Source organism: Rhinatrema bivittatum, chromosome 2 (genome assembly GCF_901001135.1).
Source record: "Rhinatrema bivittatum chromosome 2, aRhiBiv1.1, whole genome shotgun sequence".
Taxonomy (NCBI): Eukaryota; Metazoa; Chordata; class Amphibia; order Gymnophiona; family Rhinatrematidae; genus Rhinatrema; species Rhinatrema bivittatum.
The window spans coordinates 402,139,451-402,161,451 of record NC_042616.1 but is presented as its reverse complement, the minus strand read 5'-3'; the positions used below and the strand labels follow the sequence as shown (position 1 = coordinate 402,161,451).

Sequence of the window (22,001 nt, the reverse complement as noted above, 5' to 3'; positions counted from 1 at the left end):
AATTATATCTATGTACTTCATTCTCTTATGATTACATATATTATTCTATTATAAACGTGTACCCTGTGACTTATTCCCGGTGTGTATATATAGATGCGGAACGTTTGTACTCATGCATACGCTGTAACACTTCTGCCTGCAGATCATCATTGAAATCCTCCATGTTACCTCTATTACCAGAGAAAGAAACTGGGAAGGCTGTTTGAGACCTACAAATTAGGAACTTTTGGAACATTCTACATGTTTATGTGCATATTTTTCCATACATTTGTCCTTTAATTAGTGAATGCGCTGTTTTTTAAACTACATTTTTTATAAACCTTTTTCAGAGTCTGTTGATGAGTATGTGCTGGATCTATAACAGGGTTTCATTCTTATCTTGTATCCTATGTTACAGTCTTGCTCGTTTTCACTTTGTATTGATCAATGAGTGTTATGGTCTCATTATTTGGCCTGTTTGTTATGAAGGAAAGGAGGCTTAAGTTCTTCAGTTTTAACAATTTTTAAAAAATATTTTTCTCATTTTACTTTTTTGTTTTATTCTTGTTGATTTTACTTTGGATTTGAGATATGATGTTTTCTGATGTATTTTTTCTGGTTATTTCTGAATATTGTTATGCTTGCTCTTACTTTTTATTATATTGATTATGCTTCAAGAAAAAAGTTTAAACATGGCCATTTCAGGATATTTTTAGGACACTTATAGGGGCGGATTTTAAGAGCCCTGCTCGCGTAAATCCGCCCGGATTTACGCGAGCAGGGCCCTGCGCGCCGGTGCGCCTATTTTACATAGGCCTAACGGCGCGCGCAGAGCCCCGGGACTCGCGTAAGTCCTGGGGTTCTCCGAGGGGGGCGTGTCGGGGGCGGTCCCGGTCGTCGCGGCGTTTTCGGGGCGTGTCGGCAGCGTTTTGGGGGCGGGTCCGGGGGCGTGGCTACGGCCCGGGGCGGTCCGGGGGCGTGGCCGCGCCCTCCGTACCTGCCCCCAGGTCGCGGCCCGGCACGCAAGAGGCCCGCTGGCGCGCGGGGATTTACGCCTCCCGGAGGGAGGCGTAAATCCCCCGACAAAGGTAAGGTGGGGGCTTAGACAGGGCCGGGTGGGTGGGTTAGGTAGGGGAAGGGAGAGGAAGGTGAGGGGAGGGCAAAAGGAAGTTCCCTCCGAGGCCGCTCCGATTTCGGAGCGGCCTCGGAGGGAACGGGAGTAGGCTGCGTGGCTCGGCGCGCGCCGGCTATACAAAATCGATAGCCTTGCGCGCGCCGATCCAGGTTTTTAGCAGATACGCGCGGCTCCGCGCGTATCTACTAAAATCCAGCGTACTTTTGTTTGCGCCTGGAGCGCAAACAAAAGTAGGCCTATTCGCGGAGTATGAAAATCCGCCCCATAATATATATTTTCCACACTTGTTTCTTTTTATTGTGAATCAGTATAGGTATCTCGCCTGCAGGCCGATACAGTAAAGTGCGGCCGTGATTACCCCGTTTCTAACCCGCTTTGTACCCGCAATTTGGCCGCGTAAGTCCAACCCGCGATTCACTATCCCTTTTAACCCATCCTTACCACTTCTTTAAATCAACGGGTAACCCTTTCTGCCCGCGGCATGTATATGATATGTAAACGCTCCGATTAGTTATTCCCTCCCATACAGTAACGTGTGCCCCGACTATCGCCTTTTTAACCTGCAGTTTAGCCGCGTTTTTAACCTGCTAAATTACCACCTACCGTTACCCCTGCGTTAGAGGGTAGGCGGTAAAGTTTGCCCGTGAAATTTCATGGGCAAACTTTCCCCCAGCCCCCGCTCACCTGCCCTGGCCGCGTACATGGGTGCCGGTCTCCCGTACGGACCCGTGCTGACAGAGACAGGGACATTGACTCACAAATGTCCCTTCACTTTCTCTTTCAGCATTCCTTCTTCCGCTTTGGCTCACAACCCTTCACTCTCTCCTCCAGCATTCCTTCTTCCACTTTGGCTCATGTTGTCCCTTCATTTTCTCTTTCAGCATTCCTTCTCCCGCTTCAGCAGCCTGGGGCGGATCAGGGCTCTCCGCGAGGCGGCTTCCAGCAGCCCCCGCCGGCGAAGATGCATGAACGCATGTCCAATTTGGGCGCTCAAGGTACCTTCGCTGGCTTGAGCGCCCAAATGGGACGTACAGGCAGTGCGAGCTCATCATGCAAAAAAATTGCACCGGCAGGCAACTGGAAGATTGCCAGAGCGGCGGAGCCAGGGCTGGGGGGGGGGGGGGGGTACGTGCACGCGGGAGGGGGCGGGGCGGCGGCTTCCCTACCTTTCCTGCATGCGGGGCAGCTCCGGCTCGCCTGCCTCCCTCCGTTCCGCCACTCACTGCCTCCCCAGCGCCATCTTGCAGCTTGTGACATCAACCCATGACCCTTGAACGCCCAAACGCCGGCGAAGGTGCATGAACGCACATCCAATTTGGGTGCTCAAGCAGCGAAGGCGCATGAGCGCCCAAATTGGATGTGCGTTCATGCACCTTCGCCAACGTTTGGGCGCTCATGGGCCAGGGGTGACGTCACAAGCTGCAAGATGACAGGTACCAGCGCAGGTACCAGTGCACCCATTTTACTGTATAGGCGCTGTATAGCGCTCTATACAGTCAAATGGATTGCGCTTCATGGACGCTTCTTGGACGCGCTTGCATTTGCATGCCATTTTAATACTGTATCGAGCGATATGTGATCCGAACTGTACGCGCGGCAAACGAGGGTGCGCCCGGCCCTATTGCACTCTTTCTACCGCGTCCTTACTGAATCGGCCTGTTGATTTGGTAAATTTTGTTCTGTGTGTTGGTTTTAGAGCTTGGTTTTATTAAAAAAGGTTTTGATCTGCCACATTATCTTCAGCACTTAATATTACTTCACATTTGTACTGACACCACTGCATTTGCACTTGGTGTCCTCTTACCGCTTCTCCTTTGCTTTATGGTTAATTTCATTATATGAACCCCTTTACTGTCAACTGAAAGTTACTCCTGCATGATTTTATGATGGACAGGAATGTTCCTCCCTTTTTGGCCCACTCATGCAGGCCTGTTCTTAAAATGATTTCTGCCTGAAGGGCTGGGAGCAAAGCAACTACGATAGCACTGACTTTATAGTATCAATGCTCTGTGCCAAGAGGGGACACTGCATTTATAGGAAAAACTGGCTGTGGATCCATGCAAACGTAAGACAGCTTGACCTCATACACTCTTTTTCTTGTGCAAATAGCTTCTAAACTATAAGAAAATATACCAGAATTCATCTTCCCTGGAAAGCTTCCTGACCCGAGGACTACATGGAGTGGGGTGCCTTACGCAGCCACACTGGGAAGATTCCTCCTCTCTCCTCCCCGAGATGGGAACAGCAGAACGGGATCCCACCTGGAACAGTAAAATGGCTTTCCCCATTTGCTGCTTATTTTCCGAACCACCAATACAGACACAAAGCAGCTATTGCACCTCTGTGGGACGGATGTGGCCATAAGCAGTACTTCATCTCTGCAATAATCAGAAATCAGCTTCTCTACCAAGACTCCTTAACCCCTAATCCCCCTTAAATGGACTGTTCCAGTATCAGTGAAAATCACTGTGGCTGCACACTTGACCCAGATTAAGGTACCTGGGTAAGAAAATTCTGTGAGGGAAAAATATTTCCCTATTCATGAATTCCTCAATTTTTGTAGCTTCAAAAATATGATTTGTGCTAAGCTGTCTTCATGTTCATTATCACATTGATGTCAAAACACAGCCATGATTTCTTGGTTCAGCAGTTTCCTCTTTCCACTTTGGACTTACAATTCAAGTGGAACCAGCCTCCAGTAGGTTACTGTCTTCAATTTCAGCAACCTGTTTTTCTCTACCCTCACTTACATTTTTCTAAGGGCTCCTTATCACATTTGTAACAATAATTTTTGACTAAGGGACATAAACCACGGCCCCTTCATGAATTCAGTTTGTGTGCACTCTGGGATTACTGCTCTTCCACACAGTCCCCTCAAATGGTAATTGGGGGATGCTCAAAAACTATGCTAACTACAGAGAAAGACCCTCCTTCGCCAACAAAGCTGTGGATGTCATTTCTGTGGCATCTCCACTGCTGACCAGATGACTGGAGGTCAGTGAAACTATTGGCTGATCCCGAACCTGGATCATCTGAGGGAATACTTTTAGTCACTGGGCCAACTTTTCAATATATTTCTGAATGCACAAACTGATCCACAATAATTAACAAGCAAAACAAGTCAAATTCCTCATGGCTGAAACTAATGTGCATTGAACAAGCTTTCACTTTTTTGCCGAAATATTTCCTGCCTCTAAAAGAGAGAAAGTCACATCAGACTAAAATCCAGATTTTTCTGTTGCATTTTGTATTCTGAGTGCTGTTTAGTGCCATGATGCCAAGCACTTATTTATAACCTGAAAATTCTCTTAGCAACACAGTTATCAATGAAAGCATGGCTCTCTAGTTACAACCAAAAATTCTAGAAATGCACTCATAAAGGATATGAGTGTGTGGCAGGTGTAACTCACTATAACATTATTATAACACTATTCCTGTAGCCTTTCCTTCTTCACCCAGTTTTGAACATCCTTGTTTTATTGTAACTTCATAGTTTCTCTTCACCAGTTACTGTTTTATTTTATTTTCATTTTACACCCCCTGTTAAATGTAAACCAGCATGATGTGATTCTTATCTTGAATGCCGGTATAGAAAAACACTAAATAAATAAATAAATAAATAAATAAATAAAATAACATTTCCATATGTTTTCCCCTGAGCTGCATCCTTACCAGTTTTAAATGCTAGTATATTTCCATGAACTGCTATAACAGGATCATTCTTCTTCATCATAAAATTATTTTTTTTTCCTGTAAAATACAATTGCATCTTGCTTTCTTCCTCCTAATCTCTGCAGCTTGGGTACACTAAGATATCCTTTCCCACAACCAAGATGGGTTCCATTTACCTTTAGGTCCAGGTGTGCTATTCTACAGTTATGGAGGTACTGCACAGCTTCCAGGATCTCCCTGAGGTATAGTGCGACCTTCTCCTCAGTGAGGTTCCCCCAGCGCACTACATACTCTAGTAAACGACCTTGGTCAGCCCTGTCAAATTAGAGAGAATGTGTCACATCAACAGAATAAAGACTTAAAGTATTTACCATAACAGTGTTTTCCAGGACCATCCTGTGATCATTTTTATTGCTATTGGCATAGCATATGGTAGCAGATAAAGGCTACTACTTGGACCACCCACTCTGGCAAAATTAAGCTGCCTAAGCTACTGTAGCTCTCGTTATCACAGTACTTTGCCCTTAAAGCCATTTTCTGCACTAAGATCATCTCTCAGCTTTATAAACTTGATTGCCTGTAGGTGATTACCTCTTATCCTTTTTTTGCCTCGGGAATGTATCTTAAGTGTTCTGCCCAAATGAGGCAATCTGCTACTGTCCCCCAGTTACTGAATATTCTGGAGAATTAAGAGTCAGAATGTTATTGATTGTGTTGAAGTGTTCTATATATTATCTGTATCTACATCTATATATTTTTTTTGATTCATTTTCCAAATACTGTAACACCATTGGACAGAATTCAGATATAGAATGGTACTCGCTAATTTAAAATAACATATCCATTTTGATTTACTTTTATTCTGCTATATAACCCTTTATCTTGGTTTGGATTACTTCTGCTTTGGAATTGGTGCCAAAATGACATCGTGCGCCGATGTCTGAATGGTGAGCGACGCTGTTGCTAGTACTGGTGAGATGATGCTGACCTGATTATATTTAATCTGTGATTTATTTGTTTTATATTGTTGACAAACAGCATTCATATACAAACTGCTAAGAGATATCTATTACTGGCCCCCTGATTCCAAAAACGATTTTGAAATGCGGACTGTTTCAGGGTGATTGAACAATCTGGAATATTGAGATAGGTCCTTTAAATTGCATAAAAAATTCTAAAATATTTTCCTTTGGACATTGCTTGAGAAAATCATATGATTAATAAAAAGGCGCTTGAAGGTTTCAAACCAGTAGTGCCGATAATGATGGCAACGTACATATTGGGGAAGGATCATATTGTGCTAATTCATTTCTTCCTTCACTTTTTCTCAACACCATTGTGTATTTTGGGATTCCCGCTTATATACATACATACATATACATATATATTCACACACACAAACATTCATATAAGGGATGTACATCCATTGGAACCCAAATAAGAAAATACAATAAATGAGTTGGTCTTTGTTTCGGTTCATTGCAACAGAATCAAAATAACAAGGGAAGTAAAGCAATACTTTTTTTTTTTTTTTTTAACTGAAGATAGAAAGAGTGGAGCCAGTTGGTGATGGGCAAGGAAGGAACAAGATCAATCATGTTGAGGAAGTTTTCCAGCCAGTCTCTCCCAACATGATTTCCTCAATCCTTTTTTTTTCTTTTTTTAAATTTAATTGAAAGCAAAAGCAAAAATCTTATATTTAACACACATGCAATATTTTCACTTAGCCCTTCTGTGTTAAATTTTGAGGGTGAACCACAGGTTATGAAGATCTCTTCTATTAAACGTTTACAAAAAGACTTGAGAAGTGAGCTGTCAGTCAGTAGCTCAGTGCGCAGTACTGGTCAGCTCAGCTGTGCTGCTCTTTCTGCTAGGCTGCTCCTGCTAACCTGCATCTCTCTCATTGTCATAGGGTGTAGTTTCCATTGCTCCTGACACTTTGCTACTCTCTCAGGGTGTAATAAGGGGTGCTGAAGCTGCCGTAGGTTTATGCGCACCTGTACGCGTGTTTGTACGCACGTTTTCCCATGCAAAGCCCTATACGGGGATGTAATAAGGGTTTTGTGCACGGGAAAAAAGCGTGTACGAATGCGCTTACGGACCTGCGGTTTTTCCTGTGCGAATGCATGCAAAGGAGGCGATTAGCTAATCGAAGGCATTGCAGGGAGCTGCACTAATCCTAGTGTGGGTTTTTTAATGCGGGTTTTTTACCGCCACGGTCAGGGAATGAGTTAAGTGTCAGCGCCGACTTTGGGGGAGGGGGGGGGGGCCTATGTCGGCATCCAAGAATCTTGAAAACCACCTAGCTGAGGGTCTATCTTGGCGTTCGAGTGACCAGCTTAGCTAGGTGCCTTTCTGGGCGCCCAATCGTATAGATTCGCAAGCAACCATGCACCTAGCTCAACGACTGAGCAGCAAAGTTAGCTAGGCATCTTTCTGGGTGCCTGATCTTATAGATTTGCGACCAAGTAAGCACCTAGCTCAGTGCCAATGTGGCAACATTTTCTAGATGCCTTTCTGGGTGCCAGAGCATCCATATTTGCTCCCAGCTCAGTGCCTGTGTCGGCACCTGAGCATCCAGATTGGTGCCCAACTGAGCACGTATCTCGCTGCTATGCCAGTTTGAGAATATTTGCCATATTTTCTGCAGCACAGTTATTTGAAATATTAAAAATACTTTCCAGGGTCATACTTTCACTTAATAGGGAGACCTGTTTGCTCGCTCGCTTTTATGTGCGGATTATCGGCGCAGGTTTTGAGCACGGATGCGGCCGCTTATTACATAGAGCCTTACCGCGCTTAGGTACATGCATTTTTCCGTGTGTGTGCAGATTTCTGCACGCAAATCATATGCATAATTGGGTTTTTTTTTAACGTCCCATGGAAGCGGCAGCTTCAGCCGTGCACGGTGATCAAAGCCTGCGCTCATAACTAGTGCCTGTTTTATCGCGGGTCTTATTCCATCGGCCCCTCAGTGTTGTAGAGCAAGGGTTCTCAACCCAGTCCTCGGGACACACCCATCCAAATCTGATGTTCAGGCTATCCACCATGAATACCCTGTTTCCCCGAAAATAAGACAGTGTCTTATATTAATTTTTGCTACCAAAGATGCACTAGGCCTTATTTTCAGGGGATGTCTTATTTTTTCATGAAGAAGAATTCACATACCGGTATATTGTTGAACAACAAAATGAACATTTATTATATTCTGGTTATGCTGGTTTGTGATGACAACTAACTGTGAATCCTATCAAGAATTTCTTGTTACTAACATTGCGGTAGTTCTATGTACCGTACAACAATCATTTACGGTACATTTACAGATCCCCATATTTTTAAACACAAACCAAGATTTATTCTATGACAGTCATGTCATCATCTTCTGGCACATCATCATAACAATCTAAACCCTGAATTTCCTGGTGAATTTCTTGTAACTGCATTTCTTTCAGAATTATTGGCCCAAATCTCTCATGTCTAGCAATAGCACTGTCCTTAAATGAATACTTTTTGTCAAGGTAGCCTGCTCGTAGTGCATTTGCAATGCAACTATCAGTGATTTTCTCCCATGAATTCTTCACCCAAGACACAACCTCTTGCAGTTTAGGCTTCACAAAGTTTCCACGCTGATTTCTCTCCATTCTATTTTCAATGTAGTCATTAATTTGCATGCGCAAATTGTCCTTGAATGGCTTGTTTATTGCAATATCAAGAGTCTGGAGATAGGCCGTCATTCCTGCGGGAATCATTATTGAATCTATTCTTCTTGCGTGAAGAAATGTCTTCATGTCTTTAGCGCGGTGTGTGCTGGCTGCGTCCCAGACTAGCAGACCTCTTTGGCTCCCTCGCATAACAAGCGGAAGCATTAAATCGACCCACTTCCTTATAACTGCTTGTGTGGCCCAGGCTTTTTCAGTTTCAAGAATAAAAATGCCTGAAACACATTCAATCTTATCCTTCGTGCCCTTAGAAATGATTAAAGGTGGGACTTTAGTGCCATCCAGACGAATTGCCAAAATACAGGTAACACGTGCACTTTCGTAAGCAGTGGAGGGAATGTACACTGAGGAGGCACCACGCTGTTCAATTGTTGTTTGAGATGCTTGGCCCATAAAAACTGCAATTTCATCCATAGCAATCATGTTGGAAAGATTGTATTTAGATAAGTCAGCGTCATCAATAAAGGACTTGAATGCAAATGCACGTTTAATAATTTCAGCATCTTCCAGCTTAAACAGTGTTGTGGATCTTCTTAAAGACAGTTCACTTCGCTGAAGGAAACTATCCAGCCAGTGTTGTGATGCTTTGAATTCTTTGGGGGCTATATCGAACTGTGGTGCCATTGCAAGGGCAACTTCTTGAATCTGAGCCCTATTCACAACCAAAGCCTTTGCTCTCCTGTCAACAACCCATTCACAGATCAGGTCTTCCAGCTCGGCAAATAATGGTTGCCGACCTGATCCACACTTGCGCTTTTTAGCATTTCCGTTGTCCACTTGTTGACTGAGGTTACCGTAATCTGCTCGCCATTTTCGGACCAATCGGATACTCAACATTTTCTCTTTGCAGAAAGCAGTAAGATTTTTGCCCTGAGAGTCTTCCACGATTCCTTTCTTGTACTCGACGGAATAGCTCTTTCTTTTTGCGCTCATGTCTAGGGGTAAAAATATAGTACCAGTACTGTTTATTTCTTGTACTTTAGACCTTTCAGCAGAGAAGCAGACACCCCCTAAAGAATCAAAATGGCACACTGGTTGCCTGACTCACACACAGGGCCACAAAAAAGGGCTGAAAAGTACCTGGCTCCCACAGACTGGAACGATTTCCCACAGCAGTTCCTGGACCACTTGTACAGCAGGGATGGTATTGCGGCTTCCGGCCACCAGGAGGACCTCAACACTCCTCTTCTCGGGTCACAGCGGCCCTGCTGCCGGGGCCTCTTCCTCTTCTCGGGCCACAGCGGCCCTGTTGCCGGGGCCTCTTCCTGGGCCGCTGCAATGATTTGCGGCGGCCCGTAAGCGCTTCTCTTCTGCACGTGCTGATGCTCCTTCTCCTTCCTGCCCACGCGGCTCCGGCAACGCTTATTTCCGGGGTCGCACAGGCAGGAAGGAGGAGGAGCATCAGCGCGTTTGAACGCGATCATTTTCTTCGGGCCGTGGTGATGTGAGTTCCATCACGGCCCTGCCGATCTGCCTGCTACATGCGTGTCACTGACGGCCGCATGAGCCTCCCTGCGCCCGGGGGCATTGGCTCCCCTCGGGATACCACTGCTCGCGGCGCCCCCTACTGTAATACCGTACTTTGGCTTGAAACTTTATACCGGTACAGTAATTTTAAAAAATGCAAGCTGCGTCTACGGTAAGAAGCATCCGTGAAGCGTTAGGCCCGCGCAACCCATTTTACTGTATAGAGCGCTATACAGTATCCTGGGTGCGCTGGCCTAACGCTTCACAGACATGCTAGTACCGGTATCTGTCATTTCAAATGTCATTTGAAATGACAGGTACCAGGAAGTGGACGGTTCTCCTATGCTTGGGATTGCCAGTCCTCTCTCCTCTCCTCCCGAAGCAAGCAACGAAAGTGGAAAAAAATAAAAGTTGCAAGAGAGAGAGGGGAGAGAGGACGGGCAATCTATGCTTGGGACTGCCAGTCCTCTCCCCTCCTCCCAAAGCAAGGCGCGAAAAGCAGCCTTGCTCCGGGAGGAGGGGAGAGGACTGGCAGTGTAAAGCAACGATGTGACTTACTTTTTTCACAGCCCTCCTCCAGAGACGGACTTCGATGGACACAGATCGCGGCTCTCCTGCCTCCCGGTGGCGAAGATGGATGCCTGCGCCGGCGAAAGCGGCCCCTGTGCGTGCGATTGGGCCGCTCAATGCGTGACGCCACGACGTTTGGCGTCACGGCACGTGACGTCACGCATTGAGCGGCCCAATCGCACGTACAGGGGCCGCATTCGCCGGCGCAGGCATCCATCTTCGCCACCGGGAGGCAGGAGAGCCGCGATCTGTGTCCATCGAAGTCCGTCTCTGGAGGAGGGCTGTGAAAAAAGTAAGTCACATCGTTGCTTTACACTGCCAGTCCTCTCCCCTCCTCCCGGAGCAAGGCTGCTTTTCGCGCCTTGCTTTGGGAGGAGGGGAGAGGACTGGCAGTCCCACGGGTGGGATCGCCCGTCCTCTTTCCCTTGCAACTTTTTTTTTCGCTTTTTTTTTTTTTTTTTTGCTTTTTCGCTTTTTTTTGTGCTTTCATTGCTTCGGGAAGTGGGGAGAGCACTGGGGCTGCCCCGGAGACCAGGGCAGCCCCTGACGCGGCCAGGGCAGGTGAGCGGGGGCTGGGGGAAAGTTTGCCGCCTACCCTTACCCCTGCCTCTAACGCAGGGGTAAGGGTAGGCAGTAAGTTAGCAGGTTAAACGCGGGCAAAACGGCAGGGGCGAGGGAATACCATAGCTAATTCGATCGTTTTACATGTACTATGTGCTAGGTCTTACTTTCGGGGGAGGTCTTATATTTAGCAATTTGGCAAAACCTCTACGAGGTCTTATTTTCTGGGGATGTCTTATTTTCGGGGAAACACGGTATGCATGAAATAGGTTTGCATGCAATGCCTCCATTGTCTGCAAATCTCTCTCATACAGATTCATTTCGACATTTGAAAAGCTGAATGGTTGAGAGTGTCCAGGGAAATGGGTCGACAACCTCTGCCTTAGTAGATATCACTACTCCTGCTACTTTGCCCCTCTCTCAGTGCCACAGAGAGCCATTGCCTCAGCTGCCTCTGCCTTGTTCTTCTATTAGAGCCTTGGGGTATTGTTTATACCTCCGTTCCTATTCCCTTGTTTTTCTCCTCAGTAAATGTGACGGCTGCTTAGTCTTTGGCCCTCACTCAGTCCCTTGGCATTTTGATGCTACTGCTCCTATTAACCTGCTCCACACTTATTGCTTTCAGGGGAGACTGGCATGTTGGGGACCCCCATTACAAGAAATCAGCATCAACAAAAGCATAGCAAAGGGGAAGTCATTCTCCACAGCTGAACTCCCGGTCCCTTCCCCAGTTGATTCCATAGGGAAACTATATCAAGACTGCTATGGACCTTCCCTAGAGATTTCCTCCGGGTTTGTCCTGCCCCGGGGATAGTACGTTCACCATCTTTTAGCTCCTAAATGGTTCATTTGGTCTTTTGTTCCTACACCCAGGCCAGAAGACCGATTTGCATGCCAGGACTGCAAAGGACCTTCTCTAGAGTTTCCAGTGGCTTCAACTCACCACTTATGTTGCTTTCTCCCTCCCTCGATGCCCTGGGCTGGTCATGCCACTGTTTGTACTGCTTTGCCCCCTCATGGTGCGCCTTGGGGTGTTCTCACCAAATGCATGAATTACTGCTATTAATGTGGACACCAATGGAGATACTATGCTGAACGTGCCCCATGAGAGCTCCAAAACAAACACTGTCACAAGCACCCAGGAAGGCACATATACAGATGTTAAATTTAGACTTTTCAAAACACCGATATTACCACAACTGACAGGTGCTAACAGTTTCAAATTCACAGTGCTTTTTCAGCCAGGAGGACATAATAAAATAGCCTAAAAAATTTAATAATTTTTTAGGCTATTTTATTATGCCCTCTCAGCTCAAAAGAGAGTCAATTTATTGCAATTTCCCACTCTAAGATTAGGAATCTCTCAAACCATGCACATCAGTTGTAAATCAAAACAAACCAAAGCAAACTGCACACCCTGTCCATCCCACACCAAATGTTATCGTTGAAACCATCAAGGAGAAGAAGGGCCACTAGATCCACGAATAGGGTGGCATAGGAGGATCCAGAAGAAGAAAAAAAGAAAAGTACCATCCATTAGCTCAGGAATTGCCACAACCCAACAATAAGACGACCCATAGATAGTAAAATAATTTGAAAGTGCACATACAGCTCGAGCACAAGGATGTAGCTGGTGGGAGTTTCAAAGGTGTCAAGGAGGCTGATGAGCTGCGGGTGCTGGAGGCTCTGCAGGACTCCTAGCTCGTGGATCACTTGGTCACGCTTCATTAGCTTCTTACTTACAAACTTAGTGGCTACAGCTCGCTTGGTTCCCTTCTGATCACACTTCTTCACCACAGAAAACCGGCCCCTGGGAGAAAGATCCAACTATGTCAGATGCATCAGATCCCTGGTTTCGACAACCCAACAGCTTGGAATGTTAAGAACTTTTCCTTTCAGTAACATTAATACAAATAAAAACACACACCAAACAAATCATTAGCTCATGGCAACAATCCAATCTGGAAAATCTTTTAATGTTTAGACAAAAAACCATTGACTTCAGCTGGCTCCTTTAGCCCCTCCAGAAATGGCATCAACTGCCAGCAATTACTTTGTCCATGCTTAAACCAGGATTCCTCAGGCCTCGGATACTAGGTTGGCATGGCACCTAGAAATGTGGTGTCCAGAATGTCTTCACCACTACTCTTGCCACTGCCCCTGGAAGAGTTGGCGTCAGTGCTGGACGGCACCACGCAGCTCTGAGTTTCAGCTGTACAGTCCCCAAATCCCTGTGCTGTCTCATGGTGCACAGTCCAGTGAGCACCATGTGGTACCAGAAAGCAAGAGAACAATTGATCTGGGGGGTGGCTGACTGAGTAGTGGTGAGGGGTGACTGACTGAAGGATTGAGAATGTTGGGGGGGTTGAGAGAGAGAGAGAGACCGGTGGGGATGATGAGTGGGAGGATAAAGACGAAGACTGGCAAAGACCTCAGGCACAGTTAACAGGGGGTACCATCTCGGCTGTCAAAAAACAGGAAAACGGCTTTAGTAAATCAGACCTAAAAGAGCTGGGGAAGACCTTGGAGGGGGTCCCTCTTTTCAACTTCGCTGGGGAGTTTGAGAGAACTCACAGTTGCTGACTCCTACATCCAAAGAAAATGTATCAAGGCCTGGCTTACGCACATTCATGTATTCATTTTGAATTTAGCTCACACCTTATCATTGGTAGCTTAAGATGAGTTAAATGTAGGTACAGTAGCTCAGGGTTTCCCATTTTTGTATTTCAAATTTCACGTGGCCAAATCAAATTAGTAGGAGTGCGGCTCCCCTCCAATAATCACTCCACTCTCACCCTCCCCAACTTCTAACCTCTCCAGTTCATCATCTCTCTCTCTAAATCTCCATCCTTTCTCCTCTTACAACCCCCCAGGCTCCTTTCACTTCCACTGCTCATCCCCGCCAACTCTTTTTGCACCCCTCCAGCTGATTCTCTCGCCCCCAATCCCTTTTTAGCTGCCAACTGACTCTGTCACCCCCCTCCCTCTCAATCCATCCCCCATTCCCTGTAAGAACCTAAGAATTAAAAACCAATTTCAAAAACGCTGTGGCGCCATTTTTGAAATTATCGGTTGAGACAGAGTTTGTCCGGAAGTGATTGAAGAATGTTGGCCGCTTGATGCAAAGAATTGTAGAGTAACATCCCCTGAAGAAGATTGTTTTCTACAATCGAAACATGATTCATGTCGGGAATTAATTAATCGATATCTTATAAAGCATGGGCTAAGTATTCCTCTTTCTAAATTTTTGGATATAGATAAAAACAATTTTTCAATTTTTAGGATTGGTGGGAAATATATATATATATTTTTTGTTTCACATTTAAACCTTTTTTAGGGAAGTTTGGGAAAGATATTGCGGTAAAAATCAGGAGAATGTAATAAAATTTAGTACTAATATGGGCAAATGACGATAGATGATTACATATTACTCTGCTTTGTAAGCTGATTAAGGCTTGCGGCCCATTGCGAGGCGAGAGGCCGCGGATTGAAATTTCAAAGCAAAGATCGCTTATGATATCGTCATTTGCTATTAATCAGTTGCAGATTTGTGGATTGGACTGTTGATCCTTTTCCCTCTCTTTTGGTTTTTGGTTATATTAGAGAGGTGTTCTGTTCCTTTGTTTGTTGAGAACCTAAGAATTGCCATACTGGGTCAGACTGAGGGTCAATATCCTGTTTCCAGCAGTGGCCAATCCAGGTCACAAGTACATTAAATGGATCCCATGCTACTAATGTGCAGTGATAAGCAGAGGGCTAGCTCCCAAGGCTACTTGGTTAGTACCAATTTATGGACTTCTCCCCCAGGAATGTGTCTAAACCTTTTTTAAACCCAGTTACATTAACTGCCTTACCCACATCCTCCGACAATGAATTCCAGAGTTTAGTTGTGCACTGAATGAAAAATAATTTTCTACGGTTTTAAATGTGCTACCTAATAACGTCAGGAACTGACCCCTAGGTTTTGTATTTTTTGAAAGAGTAAATAACTGATTTACATTTATCTGTTCTATTCCACTTGTGATTTTATGAACCTCAATCATATCCCCCCCTCAGCCATCTCCTTTCCAAGCTGAACAGCCCTAACCTCTTTAGACTTTCCTCATAAGGGAGCCATTTCATCCCCTTTATCATTTTGGTTGCCCTTCTCTGTATCTTTTCCAGTGCAACTATATCTTTTTTTTTTTAGATGTGGCGACCAGAATTGCACCATATTCAAAGTGCAGTCTTCACCATGGAGTGCTACAAAGGTATCCTGCCTAAAATTCACCCCTCCCCCCCCCCCAATCCTCTTCCTCTCACCTCCCAGCCAACTCTTCTCTCATATCACGCCCCCAGCTGACAGTCTCATTCCCCAGCTCCTCTCTTACATTTCCTAGATGATCTTCTGTCACTCTCCCTCTCCAGCTGATTCAAATACCTCTTGGATCTGATCTCTCCCTTCAAGTGACCCCCTCCAAACATCCCCATGTCCAGGGTCAGCAGCAACATTTTCCTTTGGGCCCTGAGCCAAAGGTGTTTGACAACTGATGGGAAGAAAGAGCAGCTTTATGACAGGGGCAACATTTTCCTTTTGGGCAGGTTCAGTGGTGAGTGAACCTCCCCTGTCTTCTGCCCGCTCAGCCTTCCCCTCCCCCCTCAAGCCTGCTCCCAAACCACCTGATGCCCATCTGCAAGTGGTAACTGCAGAAGTAATGAAAATCAATGTGGAACCTGTGAGCCGGTGAAAGCTCATGGGGCCCAGCAGCAGCCCTGATCCTTCCTGACTCGGGGCTTTCCTGTTAAGCACAGAAACCCACGCAAGGCCTGTGCTGCTTCACATGCCTGGACTGACTTCCACTGCCAATGCTGCTGGCGCTCGAAGGCCGCTGATCTCTGAGGCATTTGATGATCCCGAGCTGTATTTCAGGAAGCCCTGCAGTAGACAGTTTCCTGTCCCCAGGAGGCTTACAAACTAACAGGTACATTTACTAAGCTGCAATAAGGATATGGCATGCGATAAACACTGTTTATTGCGTTCTATACCCTTATCGTGGCGCTATCACATTCTTTTTTCCTCCCGTTGAAATTGTTTTGCGTGCATAAAATATACAAATACAATGCAAATGCACTAATACATGCAAAGCAGCTAACGCCTAGATAATCCTATGCAAACACAATAATCTGGCTTGCCTCCAAAAAAGCAAGCCGTGTTATTGTAACTCAGGAACTGTAGATAAAAAATCCTGGAGATTGAGGGAGGGGGTCTGCCAAGATTCCCAGGGAGGTTTTGAACGTTGGGAAGGGGACTTATTTTTGGGCCATGTGGTCTTTTAACAAGATGGTGGCCCTGGGTGAAGGGGGCCACCTTGCAAGGATTTCCCCATGATATTTTAACATGGTTTTTTTTTCCCCCACAATACAAAGGGAAATGGCTGTGATATTCTGCTGGGGAGGGGCTAAATATCATGGGAATGCCCCCCCCTGCAATTTCACTCCCCTCTTGGTAAAATATTGCAGCATAATAAAATCTCCCTTCAAGTTTGTACCTGAGGCAATGGAAGGTCACCAGCAGCGGCAGTGGGATTTCAATCCTGGCTTCCCCGGTCCTCAGCCTGTTGCTTTAATCATGAGGCTACTCCTTCCCTCCTAGTAGCAGACATGCTTATTTTTCTACAGTTTCTGATCTTATTCAGTAACAATCTTTTTTTTCTCTTTGGATTCCTGTCCTGCTATAAAACAGATCTGCATCACCGTCCTCCATAGTGAACAGATATTAGAGAAAAACCGTACCTGCCAAGCTCAGCCACTTCACTGTATATGGAATCAAAATTATCCTTCCATATTACTCTGATCCCATCACTCCCAGGACCTGCAGCAAGAGAGACGGAAGATTTATACAACATGCATAGAACAGCACTATATGCAAATATTTTATTTTTTTTTAATTTAATAGGGTGCATTTGGATAAATTTGGAGAAACTATACTTAACACACATACTAGCTGCTCTACTCCAAAATGATAACTTTGTTCCTTCTTTTTAGCCTGCTAGACAATACGTTTTAGCCACAAGTGGATTATGAGCTCTCTTATTTTTGGAAAAAGCTCCTGGGTTCTAGGCGTGCGTATTTTGTGCCACAGCATTTTCAGGAAAAGATGAATTCACTGATTGCTCTACTGTTGCCACTGGCACAACATGAATGCTCTAAGCACAAAGCCTTCTTATCTGGTAATTTAGCCCAATGCCACTTGGATCTATAATGTATTAGTCAGCCTGGCTTTTTGTATGAGAGAACGGAAGTTGCCTGCTCCCACTGGGGATGTACGGTCTAGGACAGAGGAGCCTCCGAAGAACTTTCATGTTGGGATGGGAGGCAGGCATAGTTTGCTAGTAAAACTCACCCCCCTAACAATCTCTCCCCGAAAATACCTTCACCCTATGTACCCTCTCCCTCCACCCCCTCCTCTCCTTACCCCCTTCCCTCCCTCCCTTCCCCCCCCCCGTCACCAGATTCTAATCGTACGTACGTGCACTTGCCCCTGTCTTACTGTAAATAAGTTTCATATGCCAAGTGTATTAAGTGCACATGCCACTTAACTTTGTATATTAGTTCATTTGCATATCTAATCCTAATCGAATGCAAATAGTTGTAACGCTGCCTTTGACTCTCCTCTCCTGTACTTATGTATATCTGCAGTTAACCCCCTCCCCTGTTCATTGTAATTTCCTTTCCTTCTCAGTTATTTGTAAACCGACATGATGTGTCCTACGAATGCCGGTATAAAAAAGTTTTTAAATAAATAAATAGATAAAACTGTCTTTTGTCAAAAAAAAACAACAAAAAAAACCCAAAACTTGGCGGTTCTTAAATCTGGTTCACAAGAGCCCTCTCACAAGTCTGGGGTTCAGGGGAACCCAAACTATGCAAATGAGCATGGTTTTGAATCTAATGGATGCAAATTCACCTCTAGCACAATCTTGAAAATAGTGTCCTGTGGTAGATGGCGGGGGTGTGGGGAGGTGGTTCTTTAGGATCACATTTGGAAACAACAACTATGGGTTTTATTTGGAGATAAACCCACAGATGATGGAAACTGGTATTTTGTGGCTACCTGATTCCGAAATCTGAGATTATTTTCCAGTGTAGACACAGAGATTTTTTTTGGCTTCCAATAAACTAACATGTACGGGAATATCCTCATTAGTTCCTTCAAAAGAGCACTTTTACTTTAAACCATGAAATATGAGGTAGTTGGGGGTTAGGGAAAAGTAAAACTGTTACAAGAGAAAAAGCAGTTGAGGGGCTTCAAAAGCTTTTCCTGAAGATGTGTATGGGGGAAGGTGGAGTGGGGCGGGAGAGGCAGGACTTGCTGATTGCCTCAAGCCAGAAGATATAGAGAGCTTTTCTATTTATTTTTCGGAATTGCACTTTTGCTTCAGCACTTTTTTCCTGGGCTTCTAGCTCAGTTGGAACTGGCATCTATTGGGCTATGGCTCCATGAGCCTTCATTAACTCAAAACCAAAGGGAAACACCAGTATTTTATTAAAACTATACAAAAAAACTGGCTGGTGCAGTAATGAATAGTTGCTATTATTTAGTTACGAATAATCTTTAACATTGATACTTTGTATCGGAGAGGAAAAGACCTCAGCATTGGTACTGACTGAACTTATATCGTCAGATTTTGATAAAACCAGTAGTTGCAACCATGGGTCATAAACACCTCTTTTTTTAATTAATAATTCAAAAAAACTTTTAATGTATTTTTTATTATATTAAAAAAATAATTCCTTAAACTGGTTTCTGTGTTTTTTTATTTATGTATCGCTATGCATTTTTTCTCTCGTTGGTCATAGCTCAAAAAACAAAACCAGATTCAATGCTTTTGAATGTAAGCAACATGTTCGCCCGATAGAAACTAATTCTCACACTTATAGATGATTTTTTGGTGGCATTTTTTTCAATGCTTCAGAAAACCTTCCTTTTTGAAATGCTCAATCAGCGCTGTAACAGCTGCTGTTCAAGACGCTGTAGACAACGTTTCGCCAATGATGCGTCAGGGCGGTATAATCATAAGGTTCTCCCGACATGTCTCTTCTAAAGGTTCCATCGGACTTTCAAATAGTGCAACAGAGTGTGACGCATATTCAAAAGATGGAGATCTCTATCCTTCGAAGAATCTCTAGACCAATCCAGAAACCCCGGCAATCCAACTGTCTGGTTCACATGGAAGTCAGAGACAACTTTTGGCAACAAGGAAGGCACCGTACGCAATGTCACCCTGTTAGAAGAAATATGCAAAAAAGGATCTCTGCAAGACAGGGCCTGAAACTCCGAAATCCTTCTGGCTGAACAAATAGCACCCAGAAATTCCATCTTCAATGTAAGGTCCTTCAAAGAAGATCGACCTAAAGGCTCAAAGGGCACCTCACAGAGAACCTGCAAGACTAAGTTGAAGTTCCACTCTGGACACATTTTCTGGACCGGAGGCTGCAAATGTTTAACCCCCCTTAGGAAACGAATGACATCGGGATGCAAAGCCAAAGACCTGCCCCATAATTTTCCCCTCAGACAACCCAAGGGAGAAACCTGGACACTGCAGCAGAAAGAATAAAATATGTGGTATGGATGCCGACAGAGCATCCAGGCACTGCTGCAGGCACCAGACCTCAGGCTTCAAATACCTTCCAATCCTTGACGTATGCCATAAACATGGAAGGTCGCCTAGCCTGAAGAAGGGTAGAAATTACCCAATATCCCTTCATATGCAATTGCCGCCTCTCAAAAGCCAAGCCGCAAGACAAATTTGATCCTCCCACTCCGAAAATATGGGTCCCTGTCGCAGCAACCCCAACAGAAGAGCCAACCAAAGAGGTTTGTCCACTGCCAGATACATCAGATCTGCGAACTATGGATGGTGGGCCACTCCAGCGCCACCAGCACCACTGTTCCTGGCTGCACCTCTATGCACTGTAACTCTCGGCCTATGAGAGGCCATGGAGAAAAAACATACAGAAGGTTGCCCTTCAGCCACAGGCACATGAGAGCATCCAGCTCTACTGATATGACTTCCTTTCTGCGATTGAAGAATCTCGCCTGCGTCACCATGAGGTCCAGCTGAAGAATACCCCATCTGGCAAAAATGTGACTCCAGGCTTCCGGGGACAGCCCCCCCTCTCCAGGATCCAGTTGTTGCTTGCTTAGGAAATCTGCCTACATGTGGGAGGCCATGATATTTATAAAGAGTTCTCTGTAAAGCGTTTTAAGTTAAGTTCATGTTCAGACACATTGAAACTTTGGGAGGTCTAATACCAATCAATAAACCAACTTCTTACACATATGTCACTGGCGCTAAACAACTCAAAAACCGAAATACTCTTCATCGGCAATAAGGTAACAGAGAAAGTAGAGAAGGACATTCTTAACAGTCTCCCCTCGTATAAGATCCGATACGAGGTGAGAGACCTAGGTTGTATGCTGGATTCTGAGCTTAATATGAAAACTTCTGTGAAGGCCATCCTAAAAGACGGCTTTCACAAACTACGAGTGTTAAGGAGATTAAAACCACTATTACACCCGAATGATTTCCGGATTGTAGTCCAGGCATTAATTCTACCCAAGCTAGATTATTGTAATGCCCTATGGTTAGGCTTACCCTCATCGACCATTCGTCCGCTGCAACTGTTGCAGAATGCGGCTGCACGGCTAGTGTCTGACACAAAAATATTTGATCATGTTTCCCCGGTGCTGATGGGACTACATTGGTTGCCGGTCCAGTTCCGCATTCAGTATAAGTGCCTAACTTTAATACACAAAGCAATCTATGGCACGAACTCGGAATGGCTGAATGCCTCTTTACGTATCCATGTCCCATCACGAAATTTGAGGTCCCTTGGGCAGGCCTTGTTGACCATTCCATCACCCAAACTGGCCCACCTTAGTTCAGTAAGGGAGAGGTCTTTATCTCTAGCAGGGCCGAAAATGTGGAATTCCTTACCCACAGAGATTCGGACAGAGGAGGATATTAATAGCTTTAGGAGGCAGATAAAAACCTGGCTATTTGAACAGGCTTTTAGCCTAAATAGTTGATCCCGTTCATCATAGTAATACAGAGACACCAGGGGAAGATGGAGATGAGAGTTGGAGATGGAAGTAGGGGAGATGGGTGGGGGGGAGGAGGGTAGATGGAGGGGTAGAGGGAAGGGGGATATCCTGGTAAGATGTGGCAGTACTGCTGCGATTTGAAAGCGATTAGTTTTAATGTACTGTTTAGTTAGTGAGCCTTTGGTTTTACTGTATTATAGCCTTGTATTATGTTTAAGGATATGTTTTTAGTATATATGTATTTGAATGCTGCTATTGCAATTTCAATCAATGTAAACCGCCTTGAAATGAATTTGAAAGCCGGTATATAAGGTTGAATGAATAAATAAATAAATAAATAAATAAATAAATAAAATTGTAAACCGATGTGATACTCCCACTGAATGTCAGTATATAAAAACTTTAAATAAATAAATTCCCTCAAAGTGATGCTCCGCCCATGCAAACAAAAGCTGAGTCTCCCGAGCCACAGCGCGATTCTTCATCCCTCCTTGGCGGTTGATGTACGCCACCGTTGTCACATTGTCCGAAAACACTTGAACCAAGTGACCCTGGGACCAGAGGCAGAAAAACCTCCAGAGCCCTGTGCACCACCCTCGTCTCCTGGTGTTTGATGGACCAGGCTGTCTCCACCACAGACCAAAGACTCTGGGCCGATCAATCCAGGCACACTGCTCCCCAGCCCTTGAAGCTGGTATTCGTGGTCACCACCTTCCAGTCTGGAGCCTGCATGTCCACCCCCCATTCCAGGTTGCTCCTTGACAGCCACGACAAAAGGTTGGACCTAGCTTCAGCTTGAAGAGGTAATGGT

At 45.0% G+C, this 22,001-nt stretch overlaps 1 protein-coding gene across 1 annotated transcript in view; it reads right to left on the bottom strand.

Annotated features, from left to right (window-relative positions):
- Window positions 1-22,001, bottom strand: part of TRIO (trio Rho guanine nucleotide exchange factor) — a 964,000-nt gene that overhangs the window by 5,635 nt on the left and 936,364 nt on the right. Inside the window, exons 54-56 of the mRNA XM_029590045.1 lie at window positions 16,876-16,954; window positions 12,713-12,913; window positions 4,963-5,101 (exon numbers count right to left, since the gene is read on the bottom strand). Of these exons, the coding sequence (XP_029445905.1) occupies window positions 4,963-5,101; window positions 12,713-12,913; window positions 16,876-16,954 (419 nt within the window). The remainder of the gene's footprint in view (window positions 1-4,962; window positions 5,102-12,712; window positions 12,914-16,875; window positions 16,955-22,001) is intronic.